Raw genomic sequence first — 19,216 nt, 5'->3', positions numbered from 1 at the left:
ACAGTTATATTTTATTCAAATTTTTAATGTATTAAAAAGAATACATTAAATAGAGCAAATAAGGCCCAAAAATAATCAAAATAATCAACCAATAAGAGCAACCAAAAATAAATTGACATAATAGGTGTAAAATGGCCTTCAAGTTTCGGTCTTTAATTTTAAGAAAAAATTAACCTTAATATTGTGGCAAATCAATATATTGCTATAAGGGCTTGTCTTTTCATTTAGGTCAACATTCCTCAAATGTAAGTCATTTTATTTTTTGGTTGTCCTAGCCCCGGAAATCCCTCAAGGCGACCCTGTCATTTCTTTTACTATGACTAATTGATCGAGGAATGCGGAAGGTGGAAGTTGCAAGGCACACCCTCTTGAAGTTGGATCATGCATAATGCAGAAAAGCGGAGAGCAGAGATGCAGCTGCGGCATTACCTGCATATCGCAAAGGGAAAGTGCCGGTGACAGCGGGAAAAGGGGGAAGTACAAAAAGCATGTCAAGTTGTGGCACATTTAAAATTTATGCCAGAGATTCGCACTCCCTCTGTCGCTGGTGAAAGGTAAAGGGCTGGCTACTGCCACACGCACATGGCTCATAAATTTTTATTGTGTGGCAAAGATGGCCCACCAGCCAACAACCCACCGCTATGCCCGCCCCCCCGCTCCCATTCCTCACTTGGCTAACCAAAATAAACAAAAATTCCCTAGCACACTTTTGGGCGCACAAAATGAAAACTGAGGAGGACGTGGATGTGGACGGACCGGATATCTAGAGTGGGGAATACACAAAGTAATGAAGCAAAGTGCCTTCGCACGCCATTCAGCGCAAAATCAACTGGTCGAGGACCCGTCCGGAGTGCAGTTGCTGGAGTTTTTCCTGTTGGCGGGGCCCGGCGGCAAATAAATTCATTTCACTGTCTGGAAAACGTCGAGCAGCGCATCGGGACTGACGTATGGACGTGGACGGATGCCTTGGCCTAGACATGGTGCAGGAAGTGTTATTTAAATGCAGGATATTGTATGAGGAAATTTATTATCGTGCCGCCGTCCTGACATTAAGGAAAATATTGAGATATATACGGGCAGCGAGCTGCCAGACAACGATGCTCAAAAGTAATTAAAAGCCAACAATTCCGGGCCATATATTTTATTATGGTGCCGAGACATTGTTGCACAAATTCCTTTAATTCATTCCAAAAAACCCAATAAGCGACTTAAATTGTCACCAAAATCCACAGTTTAAATGTTTGATGGGCTTGTGGTGGCCATGCATCAAAACTACTGGTTGTATCGAAATATTTAATCGAATTACAATTCGAGTTGATGCCTGACATGGCCAACATTTGTTTTTAGCATTTGTTTGTTCTTTCCTTTTAGCTAATATATTTTTCACAGACCAAAACTTTAAGCCAACCAACAAACGAGCAGCTCTGTTTGATTTCATGGATAGAAAATAGAAAATAGAAACTACCCAGTAGTAGAAGAGGAATTTGGGAAATATCAGTTAACAGCTTATCCTCAAATATTAATGGCAGTCTAATACTTTATTTTTCTTTTCAGATTAAATATCATATAATAAAAAAAAAACAAGCAAATATATTTGTATGTTAAACAAAGCTAAATTAAAAATATTTTTTTCCTACCATCATAGATGCGAAATGTATAGTATTGTTGCAGCCAGAATATCCCCAGCAAATATTATTTGCCTACTAGTTTTTTGAGGTCTATTTTTATTCAGCTTTGGCACAGATAAAAAATGCATTGAATGTTATTTGTTTCACGCCCGCGCTCAGAACATGAAATAAGCTGGAATTTAAATATTTGCATACTTCCTATGTCCTCTTTTATTTGCATTGTTTAACATAGATAGGGGGAAAACGGCGATAAGGGATGCGCGGCTGACAATTTGTTTCTCTTGTTAAAAGCTTGCGCTTGAATAATTGAACAAAAGCTGCTGGCAATTGAATATTAATGAGCAATTAGTGGAGGACCCTCGACAAACACTAATAACTACAAAACTAAGCCAAATGCACTTCGCACGGTCAACACTGCGTATGGGCAATATTTATGGGAAACGCACACCCGAAAGAGCCATAAAACATGCCAAAGAGTTTACCAAGGTGCCAACACAGACTCGAGCGATATAAATTATTTGCAGCAGACTGATTGGCAAAAGCAATTGCAGGCGGGCAAGGAAATGGAAATGGAAAATGGGGAACAAAACCGGGCGAGCAATTCAACTGAAGCTGTATACGTATACATAACAGCTGCAACCGCAAAAGAACGAGCGGGGAAGGGCGGGAAATCTAGTGGTAGGGGGGGGATGAGGGGTGTGGAAAGCCGAGAGGAAAAACTAAAAGAAGGCGGAACAAGGAGGCCAATGAAAGGCCGTTCAGGACATGGGAACAAGGCGCAAACACTCGACTGCAAAGATAGAGAAAAATGGCGCATGAAATGAAGCGGAAATGGTGCAAAAAGGAACCCAACAGCAAGGACGAGGGGGCGATGCGGAACCGGAAGTGGGACTTGGAATGCCGGGAAAGTGGCAGGGAGGAAGGGGCGGTCGGCAGCCACTTACAGAGCTGAACTAATATGTACATTAGTATCTTTTGAATGCATGCGAACAACTGATAAATGTCTGGTCATGTCTGAATCTACACACAGACACACACACACTTGCATATCTGGGGTGTGTGAGCTTGCGGTGAATGAAATCGAGCGTCGCATGAAAAATGTATGCCATTTATTTTACTTTATTTTAGTTTGCCCCGTCGCCATCCGCTTTTCCTGGGCCCGTTCCACGTACAGCAAACAGCTGGCATTGGCAAAGGGCAAACAATGAGACATTGCTTTGGCTTGCATTCGGAAAACTGCACTTTGATGGGCCACACACACACACACCCACCCACACCCCCGCATCACACACACAAAGGCGGCAATTGTGTCATGCGCCATCGGAGGGTGGATTGACAAGTTCTGGCAGAACATTTTATTTAACGATTTTTCATGTAAAAATTATTCATCCTGGCTGCTTATTTGTTGAGTATATAATGGTATCAACATTAAAATTCAGCGTTGCATAGGTTGAAATGAACTTGTAATGGGTAAACTTTATTTTTTTTCGTGTATATTATCTAGACAGTTTAATCATTCGTTTTTAAACACGCTTTCTCTTCACCAGAAGAGAACATATCAAATGTGTTTGTATTTGTAAGCTTTCCTTGATAATGTTTTGACATTTTGAATCCCTTGTAAGGCCAGTAAAGATAAAAAAACAAAATTGTACATCCCTTACAATTAACTAAGAACGTAAATGAAATATAATTTGAAGTGGAAGTATTCTGAAATTAAAGACTTAAATATTTTTTAAATATGTTTTGAAGTGTTGCCTAACACGAAACAAACTTTCAGTTTAAACTTAAGCCTCAACCCTCTCGTTTTAGTTATTTGCTTGATTTATGACTTGGCAGGGTAAACAAGCAAGGCAAAAAGAGCCAGTGCCTGGGAACTATTTCCCAGTAAAAGGCGGCATCCAAAACTATTGCATAGATAGGCAATTTTCGTAATTGCTGCGATGCGGATGCGGATGTGAGTGCGAATCCGAATGAGTTGTAGTGGAAGGGGGCAGGGATAGGGGGGCGTGGTCAGGAGCAGAGTGCGGTGAACCAAAGTTGATTTATAGCCATGTGCGTCCTGTGCCGCTGCCTCAAAGGACACACTGCATAAATATGCGATAAGCCCGACTATAAAAAGCGAATGACATTCCCACACACTCACACACGGCTGACACACACGCACACACACACACACACGCAGATAGGGAAACAGTTGGCATACACTTGCATAATGTATGCAGGCGACTGCCGGACAAGTTGCGAACCGCAACAAGTGCACTCACCATGGCCAGGAGGGTCGGGCCAGAAGGATCAGACAGGTGCGGCTGGGTGTGCATTTAAGCGACATGTGTCGTCTTCACACTCAACTGCACTTCAAACGAGCCCAGCGCACGTTCCCAGGTCCTAAACTCTCCATCTCAGTTAGCTTCTGCTACAGTAATGCCTGCCTAAGCATTTATTCCACCATCAGACAAAGTACATACTATTTTTTCAATTTTAAATATTAGTTATATTTAAATTGTTAAGTCCATAATAACATTAAAAACAATAATGACAAAAATTATAATCATTTAAAAAAAGAATATTAAAATAACTTTAAGGAAACAAAACGCATTATTTTATACCTTCTACCTTAATATTTTAAGGGCCGAGATTTTACTTCCGGTTAGATTTAGATTAAGTAGAATAGATTTATGAAAGCATCCCCAAACTTGAGAATTTGTAAAAGAGTTTAAGCAACTTTAATTGCATTTTAAATTTGGTGATAATAAGATTATGAAAGTAATTTGGTTTGCTATCATTTATCAAAAGTTCGAACTAGAAAAGTTCGATTTAAAAAAGTTCGCCTGTAGTTACCTTGAACACTAGTGGGCTGGCATAAACTTCCGCATTAAATCGACTTTGAACTTGAAAACGTTAGTTACACGGCAAAAGCGCATGCTGGCATTTGAAGGTTATTATGGTCGGAACTTTGTGAACGCACCTAGAACGAAGGGCTTTTCTCCACCCAGTGCACCCAGGCTGTTGCGTAATAAGGCCTCTTTAGTCGTCTCCTCCTCAACGGAATTAGAAGGGAGTCTTTTTTGTAGTTCGGCTTCTACTTTTGCCAAATTCCACCCAAAGGCTGAAGCGTTTGCTTTCATGCTCAAACGAAAGCATATATGACAGAAAAAAGCTAATTCAAGTGGCTGCTAATGAGAAATGGTAGGTGGAAAATGTGAAGTTTCAAGCCAGAAAGAAGGAATTGAAATCGATCAAAGAGCAAAGAAATCCCTTTGGATATAAAAAGAAAATAAAACAAAATGGATTCTATTATTAATTTTCGAGTTCTGTTGTCACATCCTTTTCTTATCTATGTACCACTTTTGTTATTCCACCTTAAGGCCAGTTTAAATCATATCAGTAAGTTGGCCACATCCCTCCCTCTTTTCTAGACTATAAGCTCCATGGACATTAAACATGCAACATTCTCGCTTTGGGTTTTATGGCGCCGCAATGTATATTATGATCACGCACACACATGCAGGCCACCCACACACAGTTGTGCTAAAATATTTATCAGTAAAGGAATGTTTCGAAATATAGTACAATCATAAATTATTATTATTTAATTGGGGCTAAAAATTATTTAACTAATGAATTTAGCAAAACTTGCCCAACATACAGCTTTCATATTTGTAACTATATTAAAAAGATATAAGTCTTGGGTTATTAAATTATTCTTGACAAGAATTTAATTTGGAGAGCTTAAATTACTTTCATGTTTTAATCACAATTAAAGATTAGACATGCGGTATTTAATTTATTGAATCAATATATTATGAGCTAGTAATTATAAAACGACATAGCTTGCTTTCACTTAACCTTAAACGTACAAAGACCTTAAATAAACCAAAAACTATCAAAAAGCTATAAAGCAAATAACCTTGAAGAAATACTATTTATTATTTATAATTGTACTAACTACCATGTTGACCGCAGTTGTAACCGCACACTTGTAACTAAATGCGATGACATTCTACCAGGCGGCATCGCTCCTGGGATATTTTCCCTCTTTGCCCTTATTTTTATGCGTTTTAAATTTATTTTGCTGCCGCTGTCGCAACATTGGGACAAAGGGGGACGGAAAAGCGGAGGAAGCGGAAGACGAAAGGAGCCATTGGCAATGGCGCCTGTCGCACGCACGCAAAACTTCCGCCACTCGCAGACACACACATGAGCTTGTATGCGTAAATACGTGCACATGTGTGTGTGTGTGTGTGTGGCAGGCCTGGGGCAAGAAAAGAAATAAAGGAAAATAAAGAAAACAACGCTTGGCTTGCCAGTCTTCATATTTATTTATCGTGCCAAGTGATTCCGTGTAATTGCAGAAATTGCGTTAAATTATTTAACAAGCGGGCGAGGCGGCAGCATTTGAAATTCATTTACACTTTACGCACAATACGGAGAGGAAATTGAATACAATAAATTTCGCAGCGAAAAATACCGCAGACCTACAGGAAATTATTTTCCACCAAACACGAGGGGAAACAAAAAAAAAAGGAGCAGCCGCACAAATTTAATTTGCTATTTATTAGTATTAGTTAGTCTGTGTACGAAAATTTATTGTCTAATTGAATTTTTATTGCAGAATGCAGAAACCAGAAGGCAATCGGATGCGAAATTTACTTCAAGGATATGAAAATAGCACATCAAATGGGCCATAAACACACGACAGCAAACGGAAGAGCTTAAATAAACCAAAAAGAGTACAAAACAGCAGCAGCAACAAAGCCAAGTCGGCAACAATCAACAGCACAAAGCAACACTGCCACAGAGAAATCTAAAAAAAAAAAAGCACAAATAAGGGGAAGTCGGAAAGAAAAGTGAAAGCCAAAAGCCGAAATTGTAAACGCTCCATGTAAACACTTGAAAGCTCGTTAGGATAATACATCCTGCCCGGTACCAAGCACACGCTGGCACAAAAAAACGGCGAGGAGAAAGTAGGGAAAGTGTCACCATGTGCCGTCCCGCGTGTCTGAGTGGCCGCCAGCTGAAACAACGGCACCACCTCAAATGCCCACCCACCCACACAGACACAGACACACACATGCGGCAGCAGGCCATTGCCATTGCCATTGCCGTTGCATAGTCGCGCTTCCGTTTCCGTCTACTCCTCATTTCCGCTGCGGCTGCAATTAAGCGAAGCGAAGCATCCCGAAAAACACACCGAATATCCACAAAATGGCGCACGAGACCAGCTTTAATGGTGGGTACACATGGCAGGAGTGGCACTTGGGTCATTAAGTCCATATTTTATTGTAATTAAAAGTCTGCCTTCTTAAATTATGTGTTTTAAAATAGTAAATTTACGTTTTACACGTTCCTTTGTTAGCCATGTTTAGGGATAAAAACAAATTGTTTGTTTTAAATTTCGAAAGTAATAGAAACAACCCAAGAAACTGCTAATTACTGCTATTCCTATTTGGAAATATCAGACATAAGTTTTAGTTGATTAATTAAAGCTAAATTCGCTGCGAAGTAATAACTTATTAGATGAGCCTAGCTCATATTTTTTAGAAAAACTTACAACAAATTTAAGGGTATTCTCATCTTATTTTAAAAAGGAACAATTTTGAATACATGATTTTATTTTGTTTTTTGTGTGCATTTAATATTAACATGTTAATGTAAAATTTTGTTTAAAAAATATTAATGGTTATGATTTTCTTTTCCCTGAGTGTATAATTCAAGAATATCGTTTAATTATAGTGCTTGTCACGACGAAATAAAAATCAGATTTTGCTTACTTTGATTTATTCATAGTGTAATCATGTTACTCTGCACTTCTTCTTCAACTTAGATGCGCTCGACTACATTTACATAGCGAATAGCGTGAATGACAGGGCCTTTCTGATAGCCGAACCACATCCCGAACAGCAGAGCACCGATGGTCAGGAGCAGGACGAGGAGGAGCTGGAGGACATGGCGGTGACGGAGGATGCGGATGATGGGGGGCAGGAGGATACGAATAACAACAATAGCAACCGCTACTACAGCTCCGGGAAGAGACGTGCGGATTTCGTGGGCTCCCTGGCGCTGAATCCACCACCACCCACCGATGCGAGCACCACCACCGGCTCACCCTTGGCCACCGCCGCCTTGGCAGCCGCAGCTGCCAGTGCCTCGGTGGCGGCGGCGGCTGCCAGGATCACGGCCAAGGCGGCCCACAGGGCTCTAACGACCAAGCAGGACGCTGGATCCTCGCCAGCATCCTCGCCAGCGCTCCAACTGATCGACATGGACAATAACTACACGAATGTGGCCGTTGGCCTGGGCGCCATGCTGCTAAACGACACCCTCCTCCTCGACGGCAACGATTCCAGTTTATTCGGGGAGATGATGTCGAACCGGAGTGGCCAGCTGGATCTGACCAACGGGAGTGCGGGCCTCAATGTGACCACGAGCAAAGTGGCCGAGGACGATTTCACGCAGCTGCTGCGAATGGCCGTCACATCGGTGCTGCTCGGACTGATGATACTGGTCACCATTATTGGTGAGTACCCCTGAAACCGAGAGTTGCACTCAAAAAATTTTAAGGGCTTTTAAATTATTGGCACCCCCTTAACTCAAAACCAAAACAAATTTTTAAATTTTGTAAAGAAGTTCTTAAATGAAAATCAAAGACCTAAATCCTTTATTCAAGCATTGTTGATAAAAAGTTAATTTCAAGTGCCAACTTATATGCATGTATTTGTTATTTAACTTTCGTAAAAACACAATAATATTTTAACATTTCCTGATATATGCGTCAGGGATCCTGGAGTCAAAATCTAACACTGAAAAATTAAGTAATATTTAGTTTTTAAAAAGTAAAAGCTTATTAAAGACTTGTTTGAGACTAAAGGTCAAATTCTAAGCAACATTTTACCCCGAAAATATTTTAAAGCAAGACCAAAGACTATTTTCAAAAAATTAAACTTAATTAAAGACTTGTTCAAATTTAACACAATATATATATATTTTTCAAAGTCCATTAAAATATCGTTTTGAGTGTAAGCCGAAGCCCAAACATAGACATAATTATTTCAGTCCCTATGCCAGCCAAACCACCCGAAATAAATTCCTCGAATGCCAGTCTCAGGCACGCGCCTGCTGCCTGCTGCCTGCCTGCAAATCCTTGGGGAATATGGCAAACAATTCAATAAGAAGGACGCAGAGGGACTCGAGGGGCGACGGCTTCAGCTGTAGATAATAAAATACGCGTAACTGATATTTATGATACTGGCAGGGCATTTTATATTATTTATTATTGTTGTTATTATGGCTCAGATGCTGAAGCAGCAGCATTGGCTCAGTCTCAGTTATTAATAAGGCAGCTCAATGACGAGGAACGAAAAGCGGAATGGGAAGGGCGTTCGCATTGGGAATGAGAACAAGAACCGGAAACGGGGCCGCTTTTGTTGTTGGCTACATTCATTACACGCATTTAGCCATAAATCCGATGGCAAACAAACCGGCATCCATCTAGGCAAAGACATGCCGCATTAAAATTGACAGTCAATCAATCAATCACAGCTCCCCGCCCAACTCAATCCAATTGCTGCGCAAAACTTTATGTTCACGTTGTAAAATCCAAAACAAAATGTATAAAAATCAGGCAGTAACAAATGAAAATGAGGCGAGGAAGCAAAATAAGCAAAGCAGCCAGCTGAAATTGATTTCATTAATTTAAGTAGATTTCATTTCATTTCATTTCATTTCATTTAAAACGGGCGGCGCAAAAGTCAAGAGGCAAATAAAAATAACGAGCGCTGAAAAGTATGCTACGATTCTTAACGTCACTCCCAAAGGATCCGGGCTGAATTGAGCCCGGAGCCATTCACATGTCTCGCTTCCTCTCACTTGCTTTCATTTTGATTTCCTACTAATTTGTGTTTATTTAGTTTTTCCTTTTCCGCCGGCCTTTCTATCCATCCCATTCCGCCCTTTAGTTTTCTTTTCTTTCCTCGCTTTTGAACTTCTGCAGTTTTTGTCGTCGTCCAAGTGGGACGGCACAAGCATTTAGCATTTAAAAAGAAAATGCTAATGAGTTTCAATGCTAATTTTAGCTAGATTGCTTCACGCTTTTGGTCACTCTGCAGCACAAAAAAAAGTATCCGGAACCAACTGTCGACCGAGGAGGATGAATAAAAATATACGAATCTAATTGTTATATTTTTTGACCAACTTATTTATTCGTTTTTGAACTGATTTCGTTAAGACTTTAAGAATTTAACTTATAAAATTATTGATTGCTTTGATGAAATTATTAATAGTATTTAGACTAAAAGCTTAAAAATACAACTTCTCATTTTTTTTACATTATTAATAAATGAAACAATTTATTCTTAATCTTTTAAGTAAATTAACTTTAAAAATTTATTTGTTTGATATAAGTTAAAAATTGTGTTTAGATAACTTAACAATATTTTCCGATGAATTGTTCGACTTGGCAAATTTGTTGATGTGACGATTAATACTGACTAAATAAAAATAAAAAGCTACAATGTCTGTACAGAATTTATATATTTCTAGGCGTTGGAATTGAGTACTCTGATCAAGAATATATATACTTAAAATCAGTGGTCGCCAAATAACTTGTCGAAGTGTGTGCCATCTTCGTTTTTTTACTATGCGTGAACGAATACATATATCCTTTTACTCGACGAGTAACGGGTATGATAATTAATTCAATGTTAGTTTATTTTTGTTTTTACTTATTTTATTGTAACTTTTCTTATTAAGTTTGGTTTTCTGTTGATGCAATTGCTTGAGCGACCCCCGTGGAGAAGACACTGCATGGAACTCAAAAACGCAAACAGCTGGCAGGCATGAGGCTTGTCTACTTGCCTTCACTTTGACACTCAAGTATCTAATTGCATGTGCCTGGTGTGTGTGTGTGTGTGTGTGGGTGCGTATCTGTGTGTCTCCGGGCAGAGCCTGCGAGTGTGTGCGAGCCCTCCTGCCGTCGACTGTCGGCGGATTCAATGCCACAAATTGCATGTCTCGCACCTGTAGTGGCTGGCTTTCTTTTTGCAGCCTCAAGTGCGCCACAAGTAGTCGGTGACAGTGGCGGAAAAGTGGGGGCGGAGGTAGTGAAAAAGTCGGGGGAAAGTCAAAAAAAAAATAAACGCACCAGCAGACATCAAAGGTGGTGTCCTCTCCCGAGTCCCTCGAGCCAACCCTCACGTCAATTTCACACCCTTCGTCCTGAGCTGGGGCTTTTGGGAAAGTTTATGACAGCGCGATTAGCTCATGTCGTTTATTTTGGCTTTTGTGAACTTTGTCTTTGTCTGCCAGCTCAAGTGCAACCGAAATTGCAACAGTGCTGTGCTGGGAGACAAGCTTAATAAGATTCCCATTTCATTGGTGTCCTGGTTTTCGGGCTGCCAAAGAAGTTTGCCAATTCGCGAAAACTTTATCTGTTCCGCTGCGGTTCTTGGTTTCGTTTTCAGTCATCAGCTGCAGCTCGAATTGAATCGAAAACTTTTGGTCGCAAGTCAATTTTCGCAATTAGGCTGCTAAAAGCCTTGCACTTGAAAACCCCCACCAATACACCCAAACTCTCCATTTTATTGAGTTTACCCTTCGATCATTGCAGGCAATGTCTTTGTCATCGCGGCCATTATCCTGGAGCGGAATCTGCAAAACGTGGCCAACTATCTGGTGGCCTCATTGGCCGTGGCCGATCTCTTCGTGGCTTGTCTAGTGATGCCCCTTGGAGCCGTTTACGAGGTGAGTGAGGGTGTCCAAAAAAGCACAAGCGGTGCAGGATTTATTTAAATATTTCATTACACATAAGCACAGATTACACAAATCATTAGTATAGTATACTTAAGACCGATTTATCAAAGTTATGTTTAGTTTAGACTTTGAGTTAAGTCCCTGTTTCGAAAACATATGATTTCTGAATATTATGTTAGAGTTTATCTGACTCAGAGCTCTTAGCTAGAGGCACTGTTCTGGTTACAATAAAAATAACAATAACATTTAAAAATGTATCGTGTTTTCGAAAAATTTACCTTCATGTTATTATATTATTGACAGATAAAATGGTGAAACCTTAACATGACATTGAGAAATCGGCTTACATTAAATGTTAATAAATTTGAAGGATTAGTATGTGTTCCTAGCGTTTGATTAATGTTTACACAGACCATAATTTTTGTGACATCTTATAAAGTCAAATAGATTTTAGTTTAAAGTATTTGGTGTGAAGAAAACCTTATGGTAAACAAAGTAAAGATAACTCTTAACGCCAAAATTGGATTGTTTTTAAAAGCATTAACGCCAATATCTGTGGACAAGCAATTCCATAAAAAATACCAATATGCTGACAAACATTCCGCCTATGTAAATGCATATGAAGACCCAAAAAAAATCTATCGACAGCGGTCTAAAATATTCGTCAGTTTCGATAGGCAATTTTTTTAAGTTCTTAATTTCACGGAACTTATTGAATCCCATCTGAACCCATTTGTGTATGAGTCCAGACTTGAATACAGTACGGTAATAATCTATGAAGAAAAACCTCAGCGCGGACTTTGGAGAAAGGGGCACTCGGATGGGACGCATACTGGAGCAGAGTTCCTTGCCAGCAATTTGAAAGAACTCCCTCTTCATCCGCTGCTGGTATAGCCGAAATGCTCCCCAATTGGGCGTTCTTATCACATACGCGTAACTGCTGTTCAAACAGGTAATATGGTGAAACATTGTCTCTGTATCAACGACAAATACGAGGTCTGCCAGCGATCTGGGCATAACATCATACATAAAAGCCTGCGGAATTGTTGGATCGTCCGTCATGATCCTAAGACCACTAGCTCGCATCGTTTCAACGTTCGTGATCGGTGGTTCCCAAATGCCCGTTGTCATGGTGGTGGACATTACCGATACACTTGCACTTATTAAGAGTCCCAGGAAAAAAAATGAGAATACTTCCACTAACTTATCCGCCAAGGGCAATCGATGCAACTGACCACCGGGCAGCGGAATAGCCAGGTGAAAACGAATGGTGTTGAAGATCGGGTCCAGAAACGATCGTCGTCGTTGGGAGAAGTACTTAATCAGAAACACGCCGAGACTTGAAAGGAGTAGGGCTGGATACATGCCGGGGCTCAGGATCTTGTCAATATATCTGTACGGTGGAATCATCCGACGATTCGGCACTGCCAGGCAGATCTGAGATTCCGCCACCATGGGACTGAAGGCCCTAATGCTGTTGTCGTCCACCACGTTGGCCACTATATCGGGGGTCTGGTTACCTGGCATCTGAAAAATCTCGTACCGAGCAGTCTGCTGTCCCGGAATCGGAATAATGTTGATGGTGGCGTTAAGGTATCGTGTGAACTCCACAATCATCAGGCCAATGGAGCCGGACAAACTAACATTGCTTCCAGTCAAATCCGCTTGATCCGATGAGTTGTACTGAAAAGGTGTTTCATAAATTGTTTATTGAAAAAAATAACTCATTAAAAAACTCACCCAAAACACAAATGGAGGATCATTAACTACTTGAACTGTTAAATTGAAGCGAATCTTTCGCAGCGCCTCCAAAAACGAATGTACGACTCCAAACCTAAGGACGTAAATTTTTCCCAAATAATAATAAGACCACATGTCGATATTGGTCTTGTCACGGACAATGAGCACTGTTTTATCGATACTCCGATCCCAACACCACTCGAAAAACTCGCGAATAACTTCAGTGGTAAAGTGCTTCTTCTCATTACGCGGTGAAGCATATATGAAGGCAATGAACCTTAGGTTTTTTCGAAGATTAGCGTCATTAATGGCCTCCATTATGGGATCATCCAAGCCAGTGAAAAAAACAATTATTAAAACTCCAGAATGGTTATAGCTCCGATTAAGCGGTCCCTCATCGGGTCGAATGGTGTAGAGCGGTAGAGAAAATCTATCCATTAGAAGCTGTTCCAGCGAAGGATTTAGATCGACTTTGCCCCTATATGTGATGATACTATGAATTCCAAAATATTTCTGCACATCTGTGAGTATGTGGAACAAGCCACTGATTTCCATGTCCAGATTGTACTCCATTTCTCCGACTGGAATCTGCAGTTGGCTGTTGGCCAGAAGGCCAAAAAGTATAAAGTTCCGTATGTAGAAACGACTCCCCATGGCTGCTTTTCGACTTTGAACCTATCGTGCGACAGTTGACCCTTTATAAAGCCTGGCAACCCTTGTTTGCTTTGTTATTAGAAGCCATTACATTTTACACTCCACACTTTGGTAGCATCAAATTTAATAAGCCATCAACTTTTATTGTCTATTTGACTAACCATCTTTATGGCCACCCCCTTCTTCTTTTTCTGCTCACAGATTAGCCAGGGCTGGATACTTGGCCCGGAATTGTGCGATATCTGGACCTCGTGCGATGTCCTCTGCTGCACAGCCTCGATTTTGCATTTGGTGGCCATTGCCGTGGATCGGTAAGTAATTACTTAGACTCCGCCACATCAAGCTCTTGATAAATTGCCCCAGAAGTAAGCTTGTAAGTGGCGTGTAAGACAAGCCGTAAGCTGCGGGGTGCCCTCTCTAAATATAGACATATCCGTACTTGCAGGGATATGTGTGAAAACGTGGCAGAGTGTGGGTTTGAGTTAAGCGAATCAATCAATCAAGTTTTTAACATGTCAAATCTCTTTGCAAATCCAGTACGGTACGAAAAAATAAGCCTAAAACAGGCAGACAACTTGTAGGAAATATGTATCTGTTCATTTCAGACGTCATACGACTGACGAATGCCCTGTAATCACAGAGTTATTTGCCATTAATGGAGGTACAGCTTTAATAGATACCCGTACAATGAAATTGAAAGACACTTGAGGTTTCTCTGCTGTTTGTTTTTCACATTTCTTTCGTCCCCGCACTCGACTGTCATCTGATGGCTATATCAATTTGAAAAAGAATAAATATATTCCCTGCCATGGTATTTGGCAACCATACATATATGTGAACATGGCTGGCTGCATGCCATCAATCAATTTGCAGCAAACATTTCAATCAATCGATTAAAAAACAGAACGCAAAATGGCAAACAACAAAGGGCGCCCAAAGGGGCGTGGCTGGGCGGTAACGGAGAACGGAGAACAGAGAACAGGGAAAAACGAATTGCATTATTCACTCGGAAAAAGCAGGGGGTACAGGCAAGTTGAACTCGTTGTCGATCCGAATGTCAATTTTATTGTCAAGCATCCAATGCCAGCTAATTTTCGTGCACTTGCCGCCAATGACAATGGCAGTGGTAAAATGTTCTCCACTGCAGCGGAAAATGGGTGAAAAAGCTGGTGTGGAAATATAGTTGTCCTGGCTGGCAGTTTTATGGCCACTTAGCTGCAAGATTGCTGCAATTTTCCAATCGGCCCGCACGGCGTATACGTAATGCAGTTTGAATGGCTACGACCCATGACACTTTTGCCTGTTGTGTGTTTAATGAACACTCAAATGCAAAGGCCAAAACCCCAGCCACGCCCCCTCCCCCATGGACATTGTAATTTTCAAAATGTTTGCTGCACTTGACCGGGTAATTTCATTTTATTAGGAACTGGGCTCCGACCTGCGAGCTTCCAGCTGCCGTTGGCCAATTCCCGTATGGCCCGAAATTATATGGTCGCATTAATTGGTTCAGCTGCAGGTCAATGCGGGCCAATTATTTGGTGGTTTCAATTAGAGCCACGGACCGACCAATCGAGCCATAAATAATGCAAATCGCCTTCTTTGCCGCTGCAACGTGGCGTATACGCAATAGACGGGGGCAGCTCATTTAAATAGAACCACCTACATTCACAGAAAAATGTGTTTAAAATGTATAATGACACACATTTGTTTTAGTTATTTTTTTGTATACCTAAGTATTTTATCTCTATAATTTGAACAATTAAATGATAAAAAATCTAAAAAAAAATTACAAATTATTTTTCAAAATTAATTTTAAGACATGGTGAAACGAAATGTTAAAATATTAGAAAATAAATTGGTTATAATATATTATTGACAAAATATTTTAGTAAAGGCTTAAAACTAAATTTTTAATTACGAACATAAAATGGAATCGTATTTGCAAATATAATTATTTATAATGAATAACGCGGTAATAACCAAAATTTTAATTTAAAAAAAAAGTTTCTGTGTACAAATGCAAAGAGAAATTTGTTTTTTGTCACTAATTAATGCATTCAAATACTCCAAAATGAGCGCAACGCGTTTGTGAAATTTGTTTTCAACCACCAACCGGCATTCAAATTAAAGGAACTACCATAAAGTGGGCTTTGGAAAACGATCCTTTTGAACGGGGCTTGGTCTGCGGTCAGGTATGGAAGAAATACCCCCGAAAGTTCCTCCTGATTCCCTGCGAGGTGGCTGTCAATTGGCAAATTGAAGCGCTGGCTCCGCAAATTGCCTGTCAATAAACAAAGCCAAGTGATACTTAGATTTCGCATGCATATCAATCAGCCGAAGCCCCGGCTTTAACATTTCGACATAACAGAGACGCCCTATCTTTGGCACCTCCCAAACGCCACTCGCCTGTCAGCTGGACACCGAAAAGAAAGCCCAAGTCCTACTCCACATTATGATTGTGTTCCGCAGTTGTGGAGCGGGCAATGGACCACTTCCAATTCTGCTGGCAAGTATGCAAATGACGAGGCATGACAGCAGTGATGATGATTTGCCCGAGTGCCACATCATCGTCAAGATAAAAGGCCCCCGGCTCAGGTCCAGACTTTCGGCTGAAGTTGAGTCGCATCCGGAGTTGGGGAAACAATTACCCGGAGAGGACTTAGGGGCACATTTTATTTGTTAGTTGTCACTAGATATTTAAAATGGAAAGTCTTTGTTTTATCACCAAATGAAATGAGAATTAATGTGCTTTTAAGCAAGCAGGAGGCTTTGTCAGCAGGACGAAACGAGATGCGAGCAGTGCATTAATAAATTAAGTTTGTCAAATGGTCCCCGACTCTAAGCGCCCAAACTGGATGATAAATAGTTGCCGACATTCGACTACAATAATATTTGCAAGTATTTGCCATTAGGGGAGCCGAATCGTTGACAATGCGATGCCGGGGACGGTGAGGAAATGGTTAACATTTTCCGAGTTCATTTTCCATGTCAGTAATTTTTAAGCAATTAAGACAAAGTGCCAACAGTGTTTGCAGAATCTGGAGATTGGAGGGGTTCACAAAGGGAGAGGAACAAATAAAACAAAGAACACAAAAACGGAAAACGAGAAGCGAGTGAACTGAGCAGCAATGCCAGAGAATTTTTCCTTTACTATTTGCCAGCGCAATAAAGCCTATACACAGAAAAAAACATATAGATTTGTGCAAAGGAATGAAAGAACACAGCTGCTGTTTACACAGTACAGTTAATATTAACATCTTAAATAGTTTATTTGGAACTTTCATGGTATAAATGTGCCCTTGCTCACATTTAAAGGGACAGTGTGACCATGCTACTCAATAAGATGCACAATTTAGTACATTTTCTTATTTATTTACAAGCAGTTCATATGCATTGTAATAATCAAATAAGAACTAAGTTAATAATATGGTTAAGGCCGTAAGCTAGTTACTGTCCAGCAAAATGTTATTTTCCAGTTTCAGTAAATAAATAATTGTTTTTTTGGTCATTTGTGTTAGTACATTTTGAAAAACAAAGAACTCGTTCTCTTACTTTTTTTCTTTGTGTAATAAAAGGAACCGATTGCTGGGAGGCCGCACCAACAAATGGCGCCTGGACATTAATCTTCATGGCACTGACCCAATGTTTTGGCCGATTCAGTCGAATTCTGTTGGCCGCCGGAATGTATGCACATATAGAGCAGGCCCCATATACACTCGAGCTCGATGTGCATAAATTTCATGGTCTGCATGCTGCTGACGTCATTATTAGTGGCAGCACACGAAACCAACAACAACGGCAGCGGCCGCACCGAATGATAAATGCCTCGCGGCTTTGCGTTCCACGATGGTCGAAACCATTTAAATGCCAAGTTTTCGCCAGACCAAAATTCCCTCCATCTTTTCCCACACTTGCACCCAGATCATGGGACTATCCTGATTGCTGACTGCTAACCACATTGACCAACAGTTTGTCGGCCATGTTGTTGCCGTTCTCATGTTGTTCTTGTGCTGTTGCTGCCGCTGCTCACACATTTATGACATATTCAATTAAATTTCAATTAAGTTTACACAGTTTTTCGTAAATATTTTACAATTTAGCACTTAAAACGTAATTGCATGTTCATATCCGTTGCCATCGTCGATGTCCTGAACTCCGAGTTGCTGTTCTCATAGTTATCGCTAATGTTGCTGTTGTTGCTGTCGTTCCAACCACAACTGCAGTACAACAATGGGGACAACAACTACAACCGACACTGCGACCACTACGTCCCATGTGCTGTGTGCCATGTGTAATTGTAATTGCTGTTGTCACACGATTATTTTTTTGTTGGGCTTGGTCGAAAGCCAACTACTAAATACAAAAAATACGACAATGGGAACGAGTTACAATTTTCATACAAGCCTATCTACCCCCGAAACAAGTCAAAACTTAATTAAATTAAAATAAATATCCTTTATTTATTGTTAATATAAGAAATATTTGTGTTCTATTGCTTTAAAAGAAAGGGAAACACTTAACGGTATTTAAATAACTTTATTATAACCATCACCCAGTTTTATGAAAACTTATTTTCCGATATCATCTTAATGGTATACTTTACTACTCAATTAATGAATTTGATAATAAACAAAGAATACATTATAGATAAATTAAAAAGTACCTCCTCTTTGTGTAAGATATTTTTAAACATTTTCAATTTAAATAGTCTTATTTAATCCCACTGTAATTCCTAATCGGGTTTAAACATTTAAGGAAACAGTATTTAATCTAGGTATTCATGTGGAATTTTTCTAGCTAATATTTTGATTCACTTAGCGCAAATGAGAAAACTTTTCGCCGCCACTGTGCACGCTCGGCTAAGTGCAAATGCACATTGTACTTATTTTACATAATTTTCATGCTGTCGCGTTGCGTTTTAGGCAATGGCTGCTGCTCACCGCTGAACCCTGACCCCCAAATCCTTAAACCTTGCAACCGCTTTACCGCAACTTTCATGTGCGGCGTGAAGAGAAGGGGCAACTTTTGTAATTGCACAAATGTTGGAACACTTTTTGGGCAACGGTGGTGGTCGGTAACTGGACAAGCTCAGCTGGCAGATTTGGGATTGGCCGAATGAAAGCATAACCTTAATTAAATTGGCAGTTAAACAAACGCATTTAACAGTATAATTAGTTTTCCTGGCCCACAGAGAATGATTTTGGGAACATGACTACGCTTCATTTGCTTTACACATTTGATGTGTGTAATGTGTAATGTGTGTGTCTCTTTTCAAATGTTTAATGAGACAAGGAAGCAAACAGATGACGAAGACAGGGCCAATAGCAGCACAAGCTGCAAAATCCGAGGCAAACAAACGGAAAAGCAACCGAGCAATAAAACCGGATATGTTACTAAGGCATTCACGTTATCTTCTAATGCCTCCAACACTAAAACAAACCGACTTC

At 40.3% G+C, this 19,216-nt stretch overlaps 2 protein-coding genes across 2 annotated transcripts in view; one reads left to right on the top strand and one right to left on the bottom strand.

Moving 5' to 3' along the window:
• LOC108042236 (5-hydroxytryptamine receptor 2A) overlaps window positions 1-19,216 on the top strand; it is a 62,793-nt gene that overhangs the window by 18,943 nt on the left and 24,634 nt on the right. The window contains 4 exon segments of the mRNA XM_044461836.1: window positions 6,241-6,858; window positions 7,453-8,145; window positions 11,233-11,366; window positions 13,971-14,080. Of these exon segments, the coding sequence (XP_044317771.1) occupies window positions 6,834-6,858; window positions 7,453-8,145; window positions 11,233-11,366; window positions 13,971-14,080 (962 nt within the window). The 5' untranslated portion in view covers window positions 6,241-6,833.
• On the bottom strand, window positions 11,916-13,769 carry LOC108042235. The gene is made up of 2 exons (XM_044461856.1): window positions 13,116-13,769; window positions 11,916-13,058 (listed from the first exon to the last, which is right to left on the bottom strand). Exons 1-2 carry the CDS (start codon window positions 13,767-13,769, stop codon window positions 11,916-11,918), a joined length of 1,797 nt encoding a protein of 598 aa, XP_044317791.1.

Source organism: Drosophila rhopaloa, unplaced genomic scaffold (assembly GCF_018152115.1).
Source record: "Drosophila rhopaloa isolate 14029-0021.01 unplaced genomic scaffold, ASM1815211v1 contig_115, whole genome shotgun sequence".
Classification (NCBI taxonomy): Eukaryota; Metazoa; Arthropoda; class Insecta; order Diptera; family Drosophilidae; genus Drosophila; species Drosophila rhopaloa.
This window is presented reverse-complemented; position numbering and strand designations above follow the sequence as displayed.

Coding starts and splice junctions, on each gene's coding strand:
- LOC108042235 (XM_044461856.1), bottom strand. CDS start 13,769: ATGGGGAGTCGTTTCTACATACGGAACTTTATACTTTTTGGCCTTCTG. Junction 13,059..13,115: donor ATCCTCCATTTGTGTTTTGG/GTGAGTTTTTTA, acceptor ACACCTTTTCAG/TACAACTCATCGGATCAAGC.